This window comes from Salvia hispanica, chromosome 1, assembly GCF_029641045.1.
Source record: "Salvia hispanica isolate PSC_SH4W2 chromosome 1, Shi_PSC_v1, whole genome shotgun sequence".
Lineage (NCBI taxonomy): Eukaryota > Viridiplantae > Streptophyta > Magnoliopsida > Lamiales > Lamiaceae > Salvia > Salvia hispanica.
Window position 1 is genome coordinate 16,357,604 of NC_142692.1, and position 20,390 is coordinate 16,377,993.

Here is a 20,390-nt window from a genome sequence, read left to right on the forward strand (position 1 = left end):
ATTTATCATAATTAAATCTTTTACATTTAATAAGTATAACTAATTTTCACCATTATTTATTAGATTGATCGCAAGTTAATTTTATCAGTAGCAACCCGATGAACCGTTGGGCTAGCCCGAAACCCGAGCTTTTAGGGTTAGGGTTGAACTTTTATAACCTGAAAAAATCACAACCCGATTAGCCTGCACCTGATTGACCCGCAACCCAAATAGGGTTGGCCTGATTGACATCCCTAAATCCTATACATCGTTTTATTGATGAAATTCGCGATGATGTGGCAACTAGATTTATCTAAATCGGCAAAACAACAGTGGCACATAACAACGTCGTTTGGTTTACCTATATATGATGGTGGTATAATTGTGAAATCTAATGCCGTATGAGATACTTGCAAAATTCTAAAAAACTTCATGATTTATTATATTCACCCTTTCTATAAAAATTGAGACTCTTTCCATATTGGCCCGTTCATAAAAATAACATCTTTTTATTTTTGGTAACTTCTTTCTTTTTAATAGGTGTGCCCCTTCTTCATTAATAATACTTCAATTACTTTTTTTCTTCTATCCTTTTCTTATTTAATCAGTTATTGTGCATTAAAAAACACATCATCTGAAATGTACTTTCTCTGTTTCTTGTTAATTAAGGTATTTTTTTTTGCACAAAAATTAAGAATAGTGTGTTAAATGGATGGTGAATAAAGTAAGAAATTAAGAGAAAAATAAATAAAAGAGATGGTTGCCTATTGTCAAAAACAGAATTAGCTCAATTAATTTGTAAGTTTCCAAAATAATGAATGACTCTAGTAACATAGAGGAAGAATTTGTTTTTATAAGCCTGAACAAATACCAGCTTTAAAAGTATATATAGAATAAATAATTAGAGTATTTCTCGATTTGTCCATTAAGTTATTGAAATGAAGGACAAATACCGAAAACCCTAGATTAGATATTAGAAGTAGTAAATGGAAAGATGAAAAAGTGGATGAGAGAAATTAGTGGCAGACAAATTGGTCCCACCATAATGACTATCTCCACCGTCTCCGCCATTACATTATCCCTTCCAACTCCCAATCTCTCTCTCTTTCTATTGCTTTCTTTCTTTCTTATTCTCTCTGCATATTAGTAATAAAATTGTGATGGAGAATGCAGCAGTGGAGAAAGAGTACATAGGTGATGAAGAACTTGAGCTGGGGTTAGGCCTCAGTCTTGGAAATGCTAGTGGTGAGAAAGGTGGTGCATATGGTGGAAGTGGAAGGATATTAACTGCTAAGGATTTTCCAAATGGATTTGCATGTGGCACTAAAAGGGAAAGAGCTCAAAAATCTGCTGCTTCTTCTGATTCTGCTGCTGTCAGGTAACTAGCTACATCATGTTAATCCTTGTTTAATTATTTAATTAACTACAGTATTTAGTTTATTTTAGTTTTTGCAGTAGCTACGTTTTTGTTTACAGTATAAACATATTACTATACTAGTTACTACTTTCTGCAAAATGGTGTACACTTCATCAATACTGATATCTAAATGAAAATAAAATACTATTGTACATATAGGTCAACCTCAAGATCACTCACCACACATAACACGCAGTAATTTCCTTAATATTTACTATAGATAACATTTTGCAATATTATGCAAATCATAGAGGCCTTTCTACTGTGAAACTGACAAATATATAGAAAAACATTTATATGTGGAGATAATTGTCAATTGTATTGTTGACGTCTGATTAATCCTATAATTTTTTAAAGCTATAATATAAAATCATAATTTTTTTATTTTTTTTTGTAATTTTCTCATAATGGTCACAAATTATGTGGCACAAAAACACGTTATATTAGATGAATCGGTTTGGTTTTAATCAAAACTAAAAATAGAATGCATTCATTTTTTATTTTCAAAACATTATAGGTTTGTTGTCACATTATATTTGATTTTGACCATAGTGGAAAATTGTGAAAATTTTGAAATTTTATTTATATTACAGTTTTAAAAGTTTCGGGACACAAATGAAAAGTTGTGATTTAAATGGTAATTATTCATTCTCTACATATATATATACTCTCTCTCCATTATTTTGGGTTATCCATGATATATAGAATCATTTTTTTCCACTTTTAGTATGCGGACCTTATATTCTACTTAAATTTTACACTCACAACCCATTATAAAACTAATACTCTCCTCATCCATCATTAAATGTCTTATTTTTTCTTTTCGTCTGTCCGTCAATAAATGTCTTATTTCACTTTAATGACCATGCATTCCACTAACTCATTCCACTCATATTTTATTATAAAACCAATATATAAAAGTAGGTCTCACATTCAATAACTTTTTCTACCCACTTTACTTTATAAAGTGAAACAATTTCTTAAAATCCGTGTTGGTTAGATATGTGACATTTAGTCGTAGACGGGGGAGTACGAAAAATGAGTCTCACATTCAACTTTCTCCATTTACTTTTCTTTATAAAGTCAAATAATTTATTAAAATTTGTGTCGAGTCAAAAAGGTTCTTTAAACAGGGGACGAAAGGGAGTATTATAAAGATATCATAAATCTTTCGAACGAACGACAACATAAAAGACCATCCACTTTCTTTTTCTTATTCTTAAAGCCCATGATGCCTCTTAGTTTGTCTTAATCCATCTCATAATAATTTGGCATTATGTCTTGATTTACTTTATCTTCTTTTTATCCATTTTCATATTATTATGTCTTCTCTAATTTGCTTTTGCATCATTCATTTCACCAAAAAAAATGTTGTGGGGCACTTGTTTCAATATCCCTTTAACCCTTGGCTTGAACATAATTATGTTCTGAATCTTTACATCTTTCCAATAAACTCTATTTGCCCTTGGCTTGAACATAATTATGTTCTGAATCTTTACATCTTTCCAATAAACTCTGTTTGAAGTTGGCTGATTTGTAATAATTGAATATATGAGTAATAGAGATTGATTCATTGGTTGAAGCAGGCAGGTAGTAGGATGGCCTCCCATAAGGTCTTACAGGATGAACAGCTTGTTGAATCAAGCCAAGGCTTCAAATGTTGCGGGCGAAGACGACGAGAGCTCGAAGAAGAAGATGAACCACGGAGGCCATCTTGGATTTGTGAAGGTGAACATGGATGGCTTGCCAATTGGGAGGAAGCTTGATTTGAATGCTCACAAGACCTACCAAACCTTGGCCAAGACCTTGGAGGAGATGTTCTTCAGTCCGAGCCCCCATAGCCGTACGTTTCTATCTTCATATCATCGAGAATTCGACATGACACTACAAAAAAACCTATCTTTTAAGGACACAAAAATTGAGACGCAATTACTAGTGTTTGAAATTTTTTAAAAATAACCATAATTTAGGACGCAAAAGAAAGCGTCCTTAAGTTGAAGGCGAATATTTATCTTAATCTTTTTGCTTTTTTAGGGCGTTTCTATTTGTGTCCCCTAATTTTAGTTGGGACAATAACAATAAGGACACTTTATGAAACGTTGGTGCATATAATTAGACAAACAAATTAACGTCCTTAATAGCATTAAAAAGTGTCCTTATCCAATTTTTTTGATGTAGTGTGACTAAATCACTCACTATACCATTTATGTCAATCAGGTGGAGGAAAAGAACACACAGTGAAGCTCTTGGATGGATCATCCGAGTTTGTGCTAACGTACGAGGACAAAGAAGGCGATTGGATGCTAGTGGGCGACGTTCCATGGGGGTACGTAAAACTATGGATACGATAACAACTTTTTCTTCATATGGCTAACATGTGGTTTTTCTTCATCGTCCAGGATGTTTCTCAACACTGTTAAACGACTCAGAATCATGCGAACGTCCGAAGCCAATGGACTCGGTACGTACATCGCCTTAAATAAATTATATTTCAATTCATTCCTAAACTATAGTACTAAAATGATATGTCTACAGCTCCAAAGTCCCAAGAAAGGAATGAGAAGCAAAAGAGCAAACTAATATAGAACTGCTTCATCTCTCAAAGTTGCAAACTCAGAAAAAAGAGAGCTACACATCATGTTTCTGTCTTTTTTTTCATTTTATTTATTTTATAATCCTATAATTTTTCTTGATTTGAGGGGCTGCATTTATAGACCGCGTCCTCACCTTTTGTTTTTTTATGTACTTCTATATATCTTGTAGAATTTGTGAAGCTCTTGTTGTCACATACCTTTTACTGGATACTTTGTTCTCATAATTTATGTATATATGAGAATGCCTACTTGATTTCATTCATCACTTCATCTTTTTTATATGCAAGGCTTCCCCAAAACATATCTAGTACTTCCTAAGCTTAATCAACAAAGAAATTGACGATATAAAATGATAAAAGAGAAAGAATATGCAGGAGGAAGTGTTGTGAATTAGAAATTTCACTTGGGACATTTGCTCCTCTTTATATGAAATTGAAGGCTACTCAATAACTACTTTCACCTAGGAGGAATGACCATTTTTAACGCGACATAAAATCCAACACAAACACGCACGAGTTAATAAATTTTGATTAAACTCGATTGGGTTTGGATCCTTATCGAATCGATCTGTTAGAATCCGATACTTTCAAGTCGGGTTGGGTGAGGTTTTGGTACCCTATTAAACATATTATTATTATTATTATTACAATTATTTTTATTTTCTTTTTGAAAAAAATAAGGTCCATGTAAATCATGTTTAGTCTAAATCTAGTTTTAATAGTGTACATCAGATTTGTGTAATTATCGTGGTATTATCGTGTCATGTCAATCTAAATTGTATTGTGGCGTATTTGAGTTTGAAGGTAACATGTAGAGCTTGTATTAGGGTTGATAGTTTTCTTTACAAGTTAGTTCGAGTTAGGCGTTATTGGATTGGGTCATTATTTAACCAAGCAATTTACCATATTGGCTCTATATATCTAAGATCATCCTCATCCGTGCTCTTATTTAAGAGCACGGAGGTGGGCTCGGACCCACTTTTACTCCATGTCCTTAGGTAAGAGCACAACACCCACATACATGCTCTTCTGCAAGGACAAGCTCAAGGGTCCCACCATTCTATTATTCAATTTAAATACTTCAATTACTAAAAACATTTCTACAATATAAAAATACATTAAAAATAAAAATTACATAATTAAAATCCTAAAAAATAAAAATACATAATTAAAATCCTAGAAAATAAAAAAATACATAATTAAAATCCTACAAATTAAAAATTACATTATTAAAGACTAAAAAATACCCCCGTGGAAGACTAGTCATCTATCTCCAATGTTCTTCGGAGACCCTATATCATTGCCACATGTGTTGCAAGTTTGTCGGGAGTCATGCTAGACCTATCGGCCGCATTGAGTTGACCCAAGAGGGTCCACAACGAGTTGGTCGGAGATTGAGGTGGCACAAAGGGAGTGGGAGCGGGAGCGGGGGCGGATGGAGTCGGGGCGCCACGGCGGTTGGTCGGATAGGGCTATCGACCTCGACCGTTTGCTGGAGGAGCTGGAGGAGGATGCTACTATGCCACCCCTATACTTATCATGATTGCACGCTTCCTGTCATAAGCTGAGGTACTTGAACGGTTTCAAGTTCAAGAATTGGTAGGTCGCCAAGGCGGCACTGATGATGTCGAGCTCGCTCTTGCCGCTCCCCGCCGACAGCTCTTCCTGGAGGTAATACCCCTGGAACTTACCAATTCAATCGTTGGCTCTGTAGATGCAATTGCGCACCATACTATCATTGCGATAGATGGTTCCCCCTGGTCGATTTTCATTGTACAGACGAGTGATGCGCCACCAAAACGTTTCCCCGCTTTGGTTTGTGCCAACGTCCGGATCTTCGGAGACTGCCAAGTAGGCTTTGAACATCTGCATCATCTCATCCGGAGTGTACGAGGTGCGAGTACCACGAGTAGGAGTAGAAGTAGGAGTAGGAGCAGAGCTGCCGTTCCCTCCCTATCCGGGTTCGGGCGCCCACCTGTATCGCCCATCGGGGGCATCTTGGTCGTCCACCGGGTAAGGCCGGTAGCCACCCGGAACTTGAGAACCTTGGGTCTGAGGAGGGGCCGGAAATTGCATTTCCGGACTAGGGAATGGCTCGGAGCCGGACCAATCGTGGTTCCAACCGCGGGAGCCGGAGGGGTGATCGCCGGATCTGGACATTGTGTAGTGTGGTGGGAATTTAGATGAGAGAATAGATGAAAAAAGATGAGAGAATTGATGAGAAAATAGATGAGAGAATTTAGATGATAGAATAGATGAGAATTGTGTAGTGTAGTGGAAATTTTTTGTGTTGAAGTTGGAGTATTTATAGATGAAAATGTGAATTTTGAGGAAAAAAAATTGAAAAATAAATTAAAAGTGTGTAGATAACAGATATAATTTATTGGAAAGTGGGAAAATATTTTTTTAATTTAAAAACATATTTTTAAATAATTTTGATTTATTTATTTTTTTTTAAAAAGAAAAAATCAAATTTTCCAACGGCTATGCCGTTGGCCAATCAGGAGATGCCACGTAAGGCTGCTTAGCGGCACGGACGTGCTCTTATTTAAGAGCAGCGCCGTGCCACTGGCACGGATGGACAGCTCGCAGCGGCGGACAGCGGCGGTCTATGCCGCTAGCACGGACGAACAAGAGCCCGCTGCGGATGCTCTAAACCCTAAACCCAAAAATATTAAACCAATGAATGCAACCACAATTAAATTTAAATTTATTGATAATTCTTATAAGGGAGAAAAAGAGACGCAAATGAATTCTTAGGGTTCATACAATGTTAAAATATGATTTAATATGAAGTTGCATTGAGTATTGATACTACGAGGTAAGATCCAAATGCAGTAAGTGTGATTTGGTGGAAAAGTATTTAATTGTCGCGAGCCACTTATTCGGGTGGAGTTTTATAGACTCACGCTGGTGCTCTATGTAGTCGGCCGGGTAAAACAAGTGTCCAGTCGGTTTTCACTCATTGAATCATGGGCGTCTTATCCGACCGGACTGTGCCAAGCATGGCGACCATGTTAGTAATACGATCAACTAAGCCTTATTTGGCTACTCCAGGAGCAACTATTCATGGCCATTATGGGGAAATCCTGTACCAAGGAGATACTTTAACTACATTTATATATGAAAAATCGAGATCTGGTGATATAACCTAAGGGCTCCCAAAAGTAGAACAGGTGTTAGAAGTGCATTCGGTTGATTCAATATCGATGAATCTAGAAAAGAGGGTTGAGGGTTGGAACGAACGTATAACAAGAATTCTTGGAACTAACTATATTGCAAAGTCGTATCTCTTTGGTTAATAAGATACAAAAGGTTTATCGATTCCAAGGAGTGCGGATTCATAATAGACATATAGAAATTATTGTACGTCAAATAACATCAAAGGTCTTGGTTTCTGATAAGGCTCGTTTCATGCATCGGTTTAGGGTTAAAATTCTGTGCATTTGGGGCGCTAATGTGCGTTATTGAGTTCAGGTGTGTAGTAAATCTGTCGGACCCAGGAGTTGTTGTTACCTGACCTGGCAGATGCAAAAGAGATGAAATTGAAGCAAAAGTCAGAAGTCGTCGTTCAGACCTGTGAGAATCAAAAGTTGGCGACAGGAGCAGAATGGAGCGAGAGCAAATTATCTTAAAGAGTCTTACTCAAGGGCAAGGGCATAAAATCACCGGAGGGATACCCTAGGGATCAGAGCCTCACATATATAAAGAGCTCAACCTTGAAGAACGAGAAGAGTCCGTCAACAGCCACTTCTGCACTTTCTTAGCTCTAGCTTTCGTTCCATGCTTTAGTTCCACACTTCAAGTTTCTCATTTCGACTGCTGCGCACTTGGACAAGGAGGATTCTGGCCACCGTGGTTCTCATCGTCATCGTTGTTATTTTGCAGTGTAACACCGCCTCGTGGAGGCGAAGAAACAATTTTATTTGCTTTCGTTTAGTACCTTGTTGGTTTTAAGTTTCGCAACTCTAGTTTCTTGCTTTGATCTACTGGATTCAGACCTATTTCAAGTTATTATGGAAGTTTATGTTTGCTTTTGGTTGAATATCTCTGAGTTTATGTTCATCTCTAGTTTTTAGCTCTAGTTTTTGTTTGTTGTTGGATGTTTGGAGCTGAGATCTGTGTTTGTTGTTGGAGGTTGGGAATTTGCGTATGAAGATGTTTGGATTTGTTGAATTGCGGTGTTTTGGAGTTGAAGTTTCGTATATTTGGTGCTTGATGTTTACGTTATGCATGATCATGGGTATTTACTTTCTGTTTCTGCATCCTTTAGGTCCAGTAGCGTAGATCTGTTAGTTTAGGCTTAAATTTCTCGTTCTAAGTCTTGTTTTAAAGTTTAGATTTAAGGTTGCTCTGTTTTCATGGTGTTTAATACCCTGTTTTCTCTGCTATTCTCGTTTGGTTCCCGAAGAAGATGAAGTTGGTGGTAGTTAGAACCAGATCTGCTTTATGTCAGTACTTTTCTCCATGTACTTTACTTTTTCTGCATATCTGCTAGACCTGTCAGTACGATCTACTTTGTCTCTTTTACTTTTCTGCATGCTTTTCCAGACCCTGGTAGTTTAAGGAACTTGTCTTGCTTTTTCACTTTATGCTTGTCTGTCCAAATTAGGAAAGTCTGTCTAGTTAAGTTTACCCCAGCTGTCTTAGAACTTTAAAATATCTCACTTTCTCTGATTCATGTATGTTCCGTACGCTTTTGTTTCTTAGGTCCAGTAGGTAGAGTAAAGTTCTCCTGATCTATTAGACCCAATAGGAAGAGTAAAGTTTCGCTTATCTCTCAGACCCAGTAGTTTAAGTTCTCGACCCACAAAAATTGCGTGGCAGCAGCCGACCCCTTTTTCGCTTGTGTCATGGAATCGATCTCGAGTAGGTCCATAGTATCTGTGGTTCGACCCCGCTCTTGCCGCTTATACTTAGTAATATTTGTTGCATTAGTGGGAAAATTATAAATCTTGTTGAAAGGAGGGACACGTGCACACGACACATGTGCAAAAACCCGACCCTTCAAATGACTTCTTATCCAAGGTGTTTCCAAGGTTAAAAAAAAAAAAAAAAAAACCAAGGCTGAAGTGAAGAAGGAAAGCTCTCCAGTTACATGTGGCTGAAAGAATGCCTATGGGGCCAGGGAGTTTCCTCATTCTTTCCATTTTATGTTTATTGGTTGCATTTATATAGTCCTTGGATACTTTAGAAGCTCATTTTGTAAATACTTTTAGCCGAGTTTTGATTCTTGTGAATACTTTTCTAAGAAAATCCAAAAACATTTTAAAAATTAGAAAATTTCAAAAATATTTTATGTTCTTAAAAAAAAAAAAATTAATATAAAAAAAAGAGTTTTTAGGGATAATTCGGAGCTATGCGTAGTGGAATCCACTGCGATTCCACTACGCATGCACCCTATTATTGCCTAACTGGTCAGTTTGCTAAGTACTCTTCGGGAATCTACTGGGTCAGGTAGATAGGAAGGAATTTGAAAATTTTTGTACTGAACCAGTATACTCCCAAGAATACTTGAGCAAAAGTTGTACATAGTGTGAATATGTTTTTCTGAAATTTCCTTATTAAAATCCAAACAAAGAAAAAAAATTTAATCCCAAAAAGATTTTCAAAATTCTAAGTAAATCTGGGGAAGAGGTTTATAAATGAAAAAAATTCTTTTGGATCTTACATCCACTTGACCAGTTTGCTTAAGAATTTCAAGTTTTAGTTTCGTAGGTCAGGCAAAGAGTACAAGGGGCCGACAAGGAATTCCAATGATGAAGCTCCCAATTTAAGAAATAAGGAAGGCGACTACCTGACCCAGCAGAATGGCAATGCAGAAACATGGGAAACAGAGGATTCTGCCCAGTAGTTAGGCAAGCACCACCAGCACGCACAGGAAGGCTGACTCCAAAAGGAGCCATGAGAAGAAGTGACCCCACCCCCCAGTGACCAAGTAATTTTACATTTCAGTTTTTGGTTTTCTTTTCTTTTGTCAAGTATCTATGTTTGCATGTTTTCTCTGTTTTAAGCATGCTTGTCGCGTCTGTGTATATGTGTTTTGTGTGCTTCTCCCACTTAGCCCAATCATTGGTCTAAGTGTGAGAAGTTTATGTTAATACGACATGCTTTGGTATCTGTTAGTTTGTTTATCTTCTCCCACTTAGCCCGATGCTCGGTCTAAGTGTGAGAAGTTTGTTTTTGTAAATATATGTTTTGTGAGTCTGTGATTGTCGCACTAACTTAGCCCTGTTTTCCACTTCACTGGAATTGCTTGGGGACAAGCATGGTGAAGTGGGAGGGGGGAGGGAGTTAGTGCAAGTCAGTGTCAAGCATGTGCGTCTGTTTGCTAGGTCTAGTAGCTAGTAGTGTGTCGTTTAGTAGGAAATTTTGTGTTTGGGCATAACTGGTAAATAGAAAGCAAATGCCCCTTAGTGAGAGTAATTGAAGAGAGAATGCATGTCAACTTTGATGCCCTTTTCCTTAATAAATCAAAATTGGTTTGGATGAAGTAAGGACGATAGAATATGCCTCGATTGATCTAGTTGTGAAGCCCTCCATAAAAGTGAGTTATAAGCCTTAAACACTTCATACTAACACAAAATGAGAGGTCTGCCACTTGATGCCTAGGGAAAGAATTTAGAAGGAGAAAATTTTTGGTGATAGAAGTAACCTCTCGGGCCTAGGGGAAGGGTACTGGAGGTATAAGCTGGACGAAGTCCAGGGTCTAAAAAGGGAGGAATAAACTGGAACAAGGTCCAGATATAAAAAAAAAAAAAAAAATAAAAAAAAAATAAAAAATAAAATTGGAGTTACAAGCTGGACGAAGTCCAGGGAGGTATAAGCTGGACGAAGTCCAGGAGGGAAGGAGAAAATTATAATAAGAGCTAAGACAGGGGAACTATCTGACTCGAGGCATCAGTGGTATGGCATATAAAGAGCGAACGATCCTAACATCCCTGGTGAGGAATGAATGATCGAGCGAATCCAACAGTTAGTGAAGTTAAGGGCTATCTTGACAAACTGACAAACCGATTAGATAGAAGAAGGGAAGGGGAAGATTCGGAGACTGTAGGTTCTTGAATTGACCTTAATCTTGTGGGGATGGCTGCTAGAAAATGAACCAGTTTGTGCAAATTATATGTTTATGTGTTTTTATCTGTTTTCTTTGTCTAAGTCCTTAGCGTCTAGGTCTAGTAGTTTGAGTCTTTTTCTTTTCTCTAGTAGAGTCGGTTAAGGGGAAACCATGCATTGAAGCGTGCCTTATTCCTTTTTCTTGTCTTCATACTTGAGGGCAAGTATGGTTTAAGTGTGAGCAGTTTGATAAGGCTCGTTTTATGCATCGGTTTAGGGTTAAAATTCTGTGCATTTGGGGCGCTAATGTGCGTTATTGAGTTCAGGTGCGTAGTAAATCTGTCGGACCCAGGAGTTGTTGTTACCTGACCTGGCAGATGCTAAAGAGATGAAATTGAAGCAAAAGTCAGAAGTCGTCGTTCAGACCTGGGAGAATCAAAAGTTGGCGACAGGAGCAGAATGGAGCGAGAGCAAATTATCTTAAAGAGTCTTACTCAAGGGCAAGGGCGTAAAATCACCGGAGGGATACCATAGGGATCAGAGCCTCACATATATAAAGAGCTCAACCTTGAAGAACGAGAAGAGTCCGTCAACAGCCACTTCTGCACTTTCTTAGCTCTAGCTTTCGTTCCATGCTTTAGTTCCACACTTCAAGTTTCTCATTTCGACTGCTGCGCACTTGGACAAGGAGGATTCTGGCCACCGTGGTTCTCATCGTCATCGTTGTTATTTTGTTGTGTAACACCGCCTCGTGGAGGCGAAGAAACAATTTTATTTGCTTTCGTTTAGTACCTTGTTGGTTTTAAGTTTCGCAACTCTAGTTTCTTGCTTTGATCTACTGGATTCAGACCTATTTCAAGTTATTATGGAAGTTTATGTTTGCTTTTGGTTGAATATCTCTGAGTTTATGTTCATCTCTAGTTTTTAGCTCTAGTTTTTGTTTGTTGTTGGATGTTTGGAGCTGAGATCTGTGTTTGTTGTTGGAGGTTGGGAATTTGCATATGAAGATGTTTGGATTTGTTGAATTGCGGTGTTTTGGAGTTGAAGTTTCGTATATTTGGTGCTTGATGTTTACGTTATGCATGATCATGGGTATTTACTTTCTGTTTCTGCATCCTTTAGGTCCAGTAGCGTAGATCTGTTAGTTTAGGCTTAAATTTCTCGTTCTAAGTCTTGTTTTAAAGTTTAGATTTAAGGTTGCTCTGTTTTCATGGTGTTTAATACCCTGTTTTCTCTGCTATTCTCGTTTGGTTCCCGAAGAAGATGAAGTTGGTGGTAGTTAGAACCATATCTGCTTTATGTCAGTACTTTTCTGCATGTACTTTACTTTTTCTGCATATCTGCTAGACCTGTCAGTACGATCTACTTTGTCTCTTTTACTTTTCTGCATGCTTTTCCAGACCCTGGTAGTTTAAGGAACTTGTCTTGCTTTTTCACTTTATGCTTGTCTGTCCAAATTAGGAAAGTCTGTCTAGTTAAGTTTACCCCAGCTGTCTTAGAACTTTAAAATATCTCACTTTCTCTGAGTCATGTATGTTCCGTACGCTTTTGTTTCTTAGGTCCAGTAGGTAGAGTAAAGTTCTCCTGATCTATTAGACCCAATAGGAAGAGTAAAGTTTCGCTTATCTCTCAGACCCAGTAGTTTAAGTTCTCGACCCACAAAAATTGCGTGGCAGCAGCCGACCCCTTTTCCGCTTGTGTCATGGAATCGATCTCGAGTAGGTCCATAGTCTCTGTGGTTCGACCCCGCTCTTGCCGCTTATACTTAGTAATATTTGTTGCATTAGTGGGAAAATTATAAATCTTGTTGAAAGGAAGGACACGTGCACACGACACACGTGCAAAAACCCGACCCTTCAGTTTCCGAGGAAGGAATGTCTAATGTTTTTACACCGGGATAACTGATTGGATTGTTACGGGCGGAACGGATGGGGCGCGCGTTGGAAGAAGCGGTTTGTTACCGAGCCCTCTTATTGGGCATAACAAGAGCGTCTCTCAATACTGAAAGTTTTATATCTGAAGCAAGTTTTCATGAAACTGCTCGAGTTTTAGCAAAAGCGGCTCTCCGGGGTCGAATCGATTGGTTGAAAGACCTGAAAGAGAACGTTGTTTTGTGGGGTATGATACCTGTTGGTACAGGGCTGAAATGATTGGTGCCCTCTTCAAAACAACACAACAGGAGCCCTTTGGAAATGGAAACAAAAAAAACAATCTATTCGAGGGGGAAATGAGAGATATTTTGTTTCACCACAGAAAATTATTTGATTATTTGTTTTCAAAGAATTTTCATGATAGACCAGAACAATCATTTATAGGATTTAATGATTCCTAAAACTCGATTCATCTTTTTGACTATCTGTATATGTATTTGGTACAGTCATTTGAATAGCAAGGCAATAGAAAAGACTAATGGCTTATTCGTCTATCTACGGCCAATCTACGGTGGAAGAGAAGGTTCCATCAGAACAATTATTTATTTCAGTTCGTGGTTTATCATCTCTTTTTTTTTAAAAGGGGGCGGGGGTGGGGAGAAATGACAAGAAGATATTGGAATATTAACTTGGAAGAGATGCTGGAGGCGGGAGTTCATTTTGGCCATGGTACTAGGAAATAGAATCCTAAAATGACACCTTATATCTCTGCAAAGCGTAAAGGTATTCATATTACAAATCTTACTAAAACTGCTTGTTTTTTATCTGAAGCATGCGATTTGGTTTTTGATGCAGCAAGTAGGGGAAAACAGTTCTTGATTGTTGGTACCAAAAAGAAAGCAGCTGATTTAGTAGCATGGGCTGCAATAAAAGCCCGGTGTCATTGTGTTAATAAAAAATGGCTCGGCGGGATGTTAACAAATTGGTCCACTACAGAAATGAGACTTCATAAGTTCAGGGACTTGAGAATGGAAAAAAAACGGAAAGACTCGATCGTCTTCAGAAAAGAGATGCGGCTGTGGTGAAAAGACAATTATCTCGCCTACAAACATATTCCCTCGGCGGGATTAAATTTACATAATGAAAAAACTTGTCACTGTGGGTTTTTCATATTCATTAATGTTGTGCATTTATCTCTAAAAGCAAAGGAGTTGGGGTCTCCTTTATTGTATTGTAGACACGTCATGAGTAAGTCATTATAATAGGTGATAATTAGTTTCTTCCAAAAGTAAAACTGTAATCCACAACCTAAATAGCTTTTTATTACCAACATAAAAGATTGTAGTGTAATAAGTCTGAAAATTTATTTATTTTTAAGAAACTATTAAAAACACTAGTATAACACTAAAATAATACTACTAGTGTTTGATGCTATGTATTGAAAGAATCCACACACAAGGACTAAACATTAGTACTAGTTCATTCTAATTTAGATTAATACGTGTATCGATGTCAACAACGATAATTAAAAAAAAAATCTAAAAATCGGAAATATGACTATTCTTCCAGCAACCTCAACTGAAGCTCTTTCCTCACACATCTCTTCTCTGCAATTTCTGCCCATTCATTCTCCTTCTTTTTCACCCGATCAGGTATTCTTCTCCCTCAATTTCAATCGGATCTTCTAAATCCTTCGCCGCATTTGATCGCTTTACGCGCACTCCAATTTCAAATCCTCATCGTGCACAAGCAAAAACTCAACTTTTCTACTCAAGGTTTAAGTTTTTTCTTAGTCCTAACCCGTGCAAATGATTATTCTTACTTTATATGATCTCCGAGTTGTTCAATTTCTGATTCTGAATGCCGTGCATCCATTTTACTTCAAATCCAGCTTATTTGTGTACATAATTTGATGAGGAATAGGGTTAGGATTCAGGTGACCTAATTATTAATTGGATTTCAATGCTTTATGATAGCACCAATTTAGCTTTTGAAGTTGTTTATAGCAACCTAAGACATGGTATTCAGGTAGCTGTGGTTTGTTGGAATGGCTGTCCAATGCCCTAAAATCAGGCCAGCAGTAGAAGCCGGTTTTCCTGTGATGCGCCATCGATTACCATGGCAGACACAGACCAAAATCAGCTTCAGTGTTCCCAACAAGGCAATGAATCTCAGGATTTCAGCTCTCTCTGGAGGAGACAATAGTAGTAGTAGCAAGAAATCTGCTGCCCCCAATTCGAATTATGTGGTTCCTTTAGACAAGTCTTCCTGCATCACTCGCCCCCTCGCTGAGATTCTCCGTGACCTCAATAAGAAGGTTTCTGATAATATTATTAAGACCAATGATAATCATTCCACATTTATCCCATGGTGATTGCTCTGGACCTTTGTGTATTTTTATTTTATTACTACTTGTCTATTGGGGTACTAATTACTGATTCACAGGTACCATGCCAATCGTATGCTGAGCTTTTATGCCCCAGGTAACATCAGTTCCATCTCATTTATCTTCTTGGGCTTAAAATGTAAAAGCAGCACTTGAAGCAACTTCGCGCTAATGATTTTGTGGCATGCCCTGTAACGACAGTTATCTCACAATATCAAAAGAACTCGTTAGTAATTAGGTTTCTATTTTTTTAAGTCCACTTCAATTCGGTTATCGATTGCACTTGTACATACTGTATCACTCTGATTATCGATGAACGTCAAACTATAGGTTCATAGAAAATATCAGGATCTTGCATAATTGTTCAGTCGAACCCTTAGGTGCGACATTGTCTATTTGCGTCCTCAAAGCAAGTTCATGGCGTCCCTTTGCATGGTTTCCATATTTATTCTTTTTACTCACTCAAGAAAAAGATTTCGTTGTGTTGTCTTGAAGTACTATATACATAACCTCTCCTTTTTAGTCCTTAAATTTCATAAGCTTGTTATCTCAAAATGGGAAAAAACATGTGGAACCTGACTGATAGGATCTTTTGTATTACAGCTCCTCTCTGAATAAGAATGATTGATATTGTGAAGCATGTCATTGATGGTTATTATATCATAATAGTGTACTGTATTATGCTAGTCAGAAATTGTAGGGCTAAATGTTAGTCAAGATTAATACCAATGATGTGATTGGATCTTCTAAAATACTAACCATTTTATGTAGGTTGGTGTGGAGAAATCCGTGATGTTATCTTTTCTGAGAATGGAAGTGTGACTGTGGTTTATCGGGTGACTGTACGGGGCTCAGATGGCGAGGTGTGTTCCTTTCCATATTACCTAAATATTACCTCATACCTGATAACGCATTCTGCATCTCATCCAATTTGCGGAATATATGAAGTGACTGACCTAATAAAGCATATTTTTTGCTTGCAAATTGGATTGATTATAATATTGTCATCAAGGTTTATTTTAGTGGAGACCTTGCAAATGATGTTTTAGCATCTAATGTTCACAACTCTCGTGATTCCCTCCCCTAAAATGAACTTGCAATCGGGCTACCATCTGTCATTGGTCGTATATTTGGTTTTGTTGTATGCAGCGGTTGCAGCCACAGTAGTTTAAAAATACTTTGTGAATGAATGATATGATTTTCATTGTTTTAATAGGGATTTAATATTTTTTATCTGTTTGCTTTGTATGTAAATATTGACTAAACATGTTAGAAGAATTTCCCCATTTCTTCTTAGCCTAGGGATTCATTGACATCAACCAGATTGAGATTACATAAGGATTTTTTTCATTGTAATAGTTCCACAATATATATTCAGTTCGCCGCCTTATTCCTCCCACTGAAACCGAGTTATAGGTTAAGGGAATGTATAGCCATATTTTCTGTGAAAAAAGTTGATAGAGTGTTGACCTTTAATTAATTATTCTAACAAATTCCATTAAATTCCATTAGTATATAAGGTTTGCATGAGCATGTTAGATACTAACATGTTTAATCATGTTGAATAGGTGATGTAAACTTACATGATCAATCATGATTTTCCTAAAAAAATAATGGAAGTCTTAATTTCTAGAGGAAAGGACTTCAGAGATAGAGGAATGAAGAGATAATAATGGCTAAATAAAATCCATAAAGATTACATATTTAGATAAAACAATCACTTCAAATTTTAGGTTTTAATTGCACAATTATGACTGTTGTGATAAAGTCATATGAGGGTTCATGAATATGACATTTTAGGGATCAACCTACAAGATATTTATTAAACAATAAAATGTACAAGCTTGTTGTCATCTGGCTGTTTTAAAAATCTGAAAATCTATGGATAAATATGTATGGTGTTTTATCTGGTAGATGAAATTTATATAAAGTTTATGAACTACTAAAATGCTAGAAAAGTGCATACAAAATTATTGTACATGGATTGGATGGCCAGGATCATTTTCCTATAAATTTCATTTGCTTCAACACACTCACTTCGAACAACAAATTATTGAACACTAGATTTTTCTGGCTTGGGCTAACAAGAAATGCTCATTATGCAAGGTTTATTAAGCTGTTGGAATAGGAGGTCCTTTTTCATCTACATTTTACTTCAAAGTTGATTCATATGCAATATATGGTCTTAATATTTCATGCATTGGAAGCTAGGCCATAAATGTTTCTGTTTATTATGGAAGGAAAATAGGAAAAATACAAGGGCTAAAATTTTGAAATGCAGGCACATCGTGAGTCAACTGGGACAGTGTCGCCTGGCAATGGTGAGATCGTAGATCCTGTTGCTGCAGCAGAGCAGATAGCTTTTTGCAGAGCATGTTCGCGATTTGGTCTTGGCTTGTACCTTTACCACGAAGAGTAGAAGAGGTTGTTTTCATCATGTCCCACGGTTGTTTATCATCCTTTCTCGATTTATGTATGTTGTAACACTTGTATTTTAGATTATTGAAATTTGATCTTATAGCATCTGAATGCTACCAACATTAAATTTCATTCGCAATATTGTTTAATATAGACCAGAATTTTTCTAGCATTCTTGTATGCCGTTGGAGCTGGATGAATTACATATCAGACGGTTTACTAATACTCTCGCCGTTTCCTAAAAATGTACGTTTAGAAAGAGTAGATCTGACTTAAATGTACGTTTTTACAAGACTACTGAACTCATTCGCATTTCGTATCAACCCATTTACATCAAATCCAACACTTGGATTACCTATCCTATCCGTTTACATAAATTCAAGCCGCTTCAAGGCCTCTCTCATTTGACATGTTTTCATCTGTGCAACATTCTGCCTCCACCTTCTTGGCTCCCTCACTCTTGAGACGAAGATTCAACAACGCATTGCTCAAAGCATCCGTTTCAGTTTCTTCTGATATCTCTGCCTCTGCTGCAACTGCCTTTGTGCTGTTTAGCTCCAGCTGCAGCGTCTTAAATTCTTCTTCAATGTCTTCATCATCTATCTCACCATATGTTGTAGTTGCTTCTACAAATTCATGGTCACATGTTAGGCACATATATACATATGTTCACAGAGTAATTTGGGATTTTGTTAAGCGATGAGTTGCAGACAAGATAATCGTGTTAGGCATATATACAATGACCATAGTATGTAATCATAGGATTCATAGCCCAATAGAATTCAGAAACATGATTAGTTAACATGCTCAGCACTAGAGATCTGATAGCGAATGCTTACCTAGAGCATTATCAAGTCGTTTCAGTGCATCAATGTTCTCATCAAGTTCCAGCAGGCACTGTGCAACTTCTTCAATGTTAATTTGGTTTTCCTGCATAGCACGTTTGCTGCTCTGCAAGGCCTCCGCCACCTGTATGAGAACATATTGATTAAGACTGATGAAACGTAGCATCGAATTATGTTTACCAGAATAAAATATCCGGCTGTACTTGAACAGGCTTCAGTAGCTATGGACCATATCAAGCACCAATACAAAGACATCCCCAACTTTGTACACATTTAACAAGCCAAAGAGAATGAACACTGAAATAAGATTAGCATGCAAAATCAACCTTTTTGGAGGACTCAGCATCCGAAATAGCCTGGAGAACTTTCTCCACCTGGTCCAACAGTGCCGAGCACCTCTCTCTACTTTGAGATGCCAGCTTCATTTCTTTTGTATGTCTCAGGGCAAGTTTCTTGTTTGCTTCTCTAAGAGATGCTATAGCAGACTCCCTACTTCTGCACAGAGCTCAATTCAGTAATCAGATTTAAAATATCAACCAAAAAGAAGAAGAAACAACAATAACTTGTTTCTTCTTGAGAAATTGACCTAATGAAACCACAAATCTATTAATCTCGGGATGTTTACTTTTGATATCGTTGGTCAATTAAATGAAGCTGCTTCCCCAGCTTCTCGGCAGTCCAAGTTAAGTGTAGTAAACTGTAATCCGTAGTTGAGGCAGCAGAAGCTGCCCCAGGAGCAATACACAATTTGACACCCTGCATCAACAGAATGGAAAAGAAACAAGTCAAACCCCATCGTTTCCAATTCCAGAATGTTAGTATTATGCATCAGAGTAGCAGCAACCTCTATAGCTTGAGGTTTGTTGATGACAAGGCGTGTAGCTCTTCCACGTGTCACCAAGTAATCCAAAATGGCAAGCCGTTCCTCCTCAGAGCCCACACAAACTTCCCCAAACTTGTCCATGGTGACAACACACGTACTAGTCCAACAGTTTTCCGACAATTTGGTAATGACCTCTACAGATCGTTCCTATATTTAACTAAAGAGACTTAGAAAGAAGGGTTAATTTTCTGTAAATGCACAAACAAACTAAAACCAAATTTCAGTTTTTAACCCACTGTCAAAAACACATGAAACGCCAATGGGAAGTCTAAAGGTGCCACACTGCCACTGGAAAGCTCTCAACGAAAGTTTTGTAACAGTATGTGGTAGAGAGATTCAAATTCCGGCATTAACAAAAGGATATAGTTTCAATCGACTCTTCATTCAAAATTTTGAGTTATTGGCCAACGCAAGCGAAATTCCACAAAATTGTGAATTGGGGCAAAAATTAGGGCAACTAACCCAAGAATAAAAAATAAGAAAACGGTTACCTCCAAGAGCGGTGCGAGAATGTAGCAGTCGGCGGTGAGAGCGAGAGGGCGGCGATCGCCGAGGGGCAGAAAATCGAGCGCCCTGCGGAAAATGTGAGGGAGGCGAGAAGAGGAGGAAGAAGCGCGAGGAAGCAGCAAGTCTCCGGCGCGGTGCATTTCAAGGAGCACTTGATCAAGGCACAAAGGGGAGAGGCCGTCGGGGCGGCGGCGGAACCAGAGGCCGGAGAGGCGGGAAGGGCGGATGACTAAGATGCGGAGGTGTCGAGCTGTCTTCACGATTAAATCCCTCCAAAAACAATAGCGCGCCTCCCAATCCGACCTCTGCCCGCTCAGCGCTTTGAATCGCGCTCGACTCTTCACCTCGTCGTCCCAGTCCTCCACCTCTTCCCTCACAAACGCCGCCGCTTCCTCTTCCTCCTCCATTACTACTAATACTATGCTTCGTTGATTT

At 37.8% G+C, this 20,390-nt stretch overlaps 3 protein-coding genes across 5 annotated transcripts; 2 read left to right on the top strand and 1 right to left on the bottom strand.

Annotated features, from left to right (window-relative positions):
• Positions 1 to 1,070: 1,070 nt before the first annotated feature.
• IAA30 (indole-3-acetic acid inducible 30) lies at positions 1,071 to 4,252 on the top strand. Of its 2 annotated transcripts, none has more exons than XM_048126371.2 (5): positions 1,071 to 1,357; positions 2,980 to 3,239; positions 3,614 to 3,722; positions 3,796 to 3,857; positions 3,932 to 4,252. In XM_048126371.2, the coding sequence occupies exons 1-5, from the start codon at positions 1,140 to 1,142 to the stop codon at positions 3,979 to 3,981; spliced, it is 699 nt and encodes a 232-aa protein (XP_047982328.1). In that variant the 5' UTR covers positions 1,071 to 1,139; the 3' UTR covers positions 3,982 to 4,252. The 2 variants fall into 2 exon arrangements, with proteins under 2 accessions (XP_047982328.1, XP_047982329.1); XM_048126372.2 differs by having other exon boundaries at positions 1,076 to 1,357; positions 2,983 to 3,239.
• A 10,160-nt stretch (positions 4,253 to 14,412) lies between these two features.
• RAD52-2 (cobalt ion-binding protein) lies at positions 14,413 to 17,892 on the top strand. 2 transcript variants are annotated; one of them, XM_048119166.2, is made up of 5 exons: positions 14,413 to 14,568; positions 14,945 to 15,286; positions 15,362 to 15,399; positions 16,074 to 16,165; positions 17,584 to 17,892. In XM_048119166.2, exons 2-5 carry the CDS (start codon positions 14,964 to 14,966, stop codon positions 17,719 to 17,721), a joined length of 591 nt encoding a protein of 196 aa, XP_047975123.1. In that variant the 5' UTR covers positions 14,413 to 14,568; positions 14,945 to 14,963; the 3' UTR covers positions 17,722 to 17,892. The 2 variants fall into 2 exon arrangements, with proteins under 2 accessions (XP_047975123.1, XP_047953805.1); XM_048097848.1 differs by having other exon boundaries at positions 14,484 to 14,691.
• A 62-nt stretch (positions 17,893 to 17,954) lies between these two features.
• Positions 17,955 to 20,366, bottom strand: LOC125200052 (SNF7 family protein). Its single transcript, XM_048097847.2, has 6 exons — positions 19,940 to 20,366; positions 19,410 to 19,595; positions 19,191 to 19,321; positions 18,892 to 19,060; positions 18,560 to 18,689; positions 17,955 to 18,346 (listed from the first exon to the last, which is right to left on the bottom strand). The coding sequence occupies exons 1-6, from the start codon at positions 20,360 to 20,362 to the stop codon at positions 18,099 to 18,101; spliced, it is 1,287 nt and encodes a 428-aa protein (XP_047953804.1). The 5' UTR covers positions 20,363 to 20,366; the 3' UTR covers positions 17,955 to 18,098.
• Between the last annotated feature and the right edge of the window lie 24 nt (positions 20,367 to 20,390).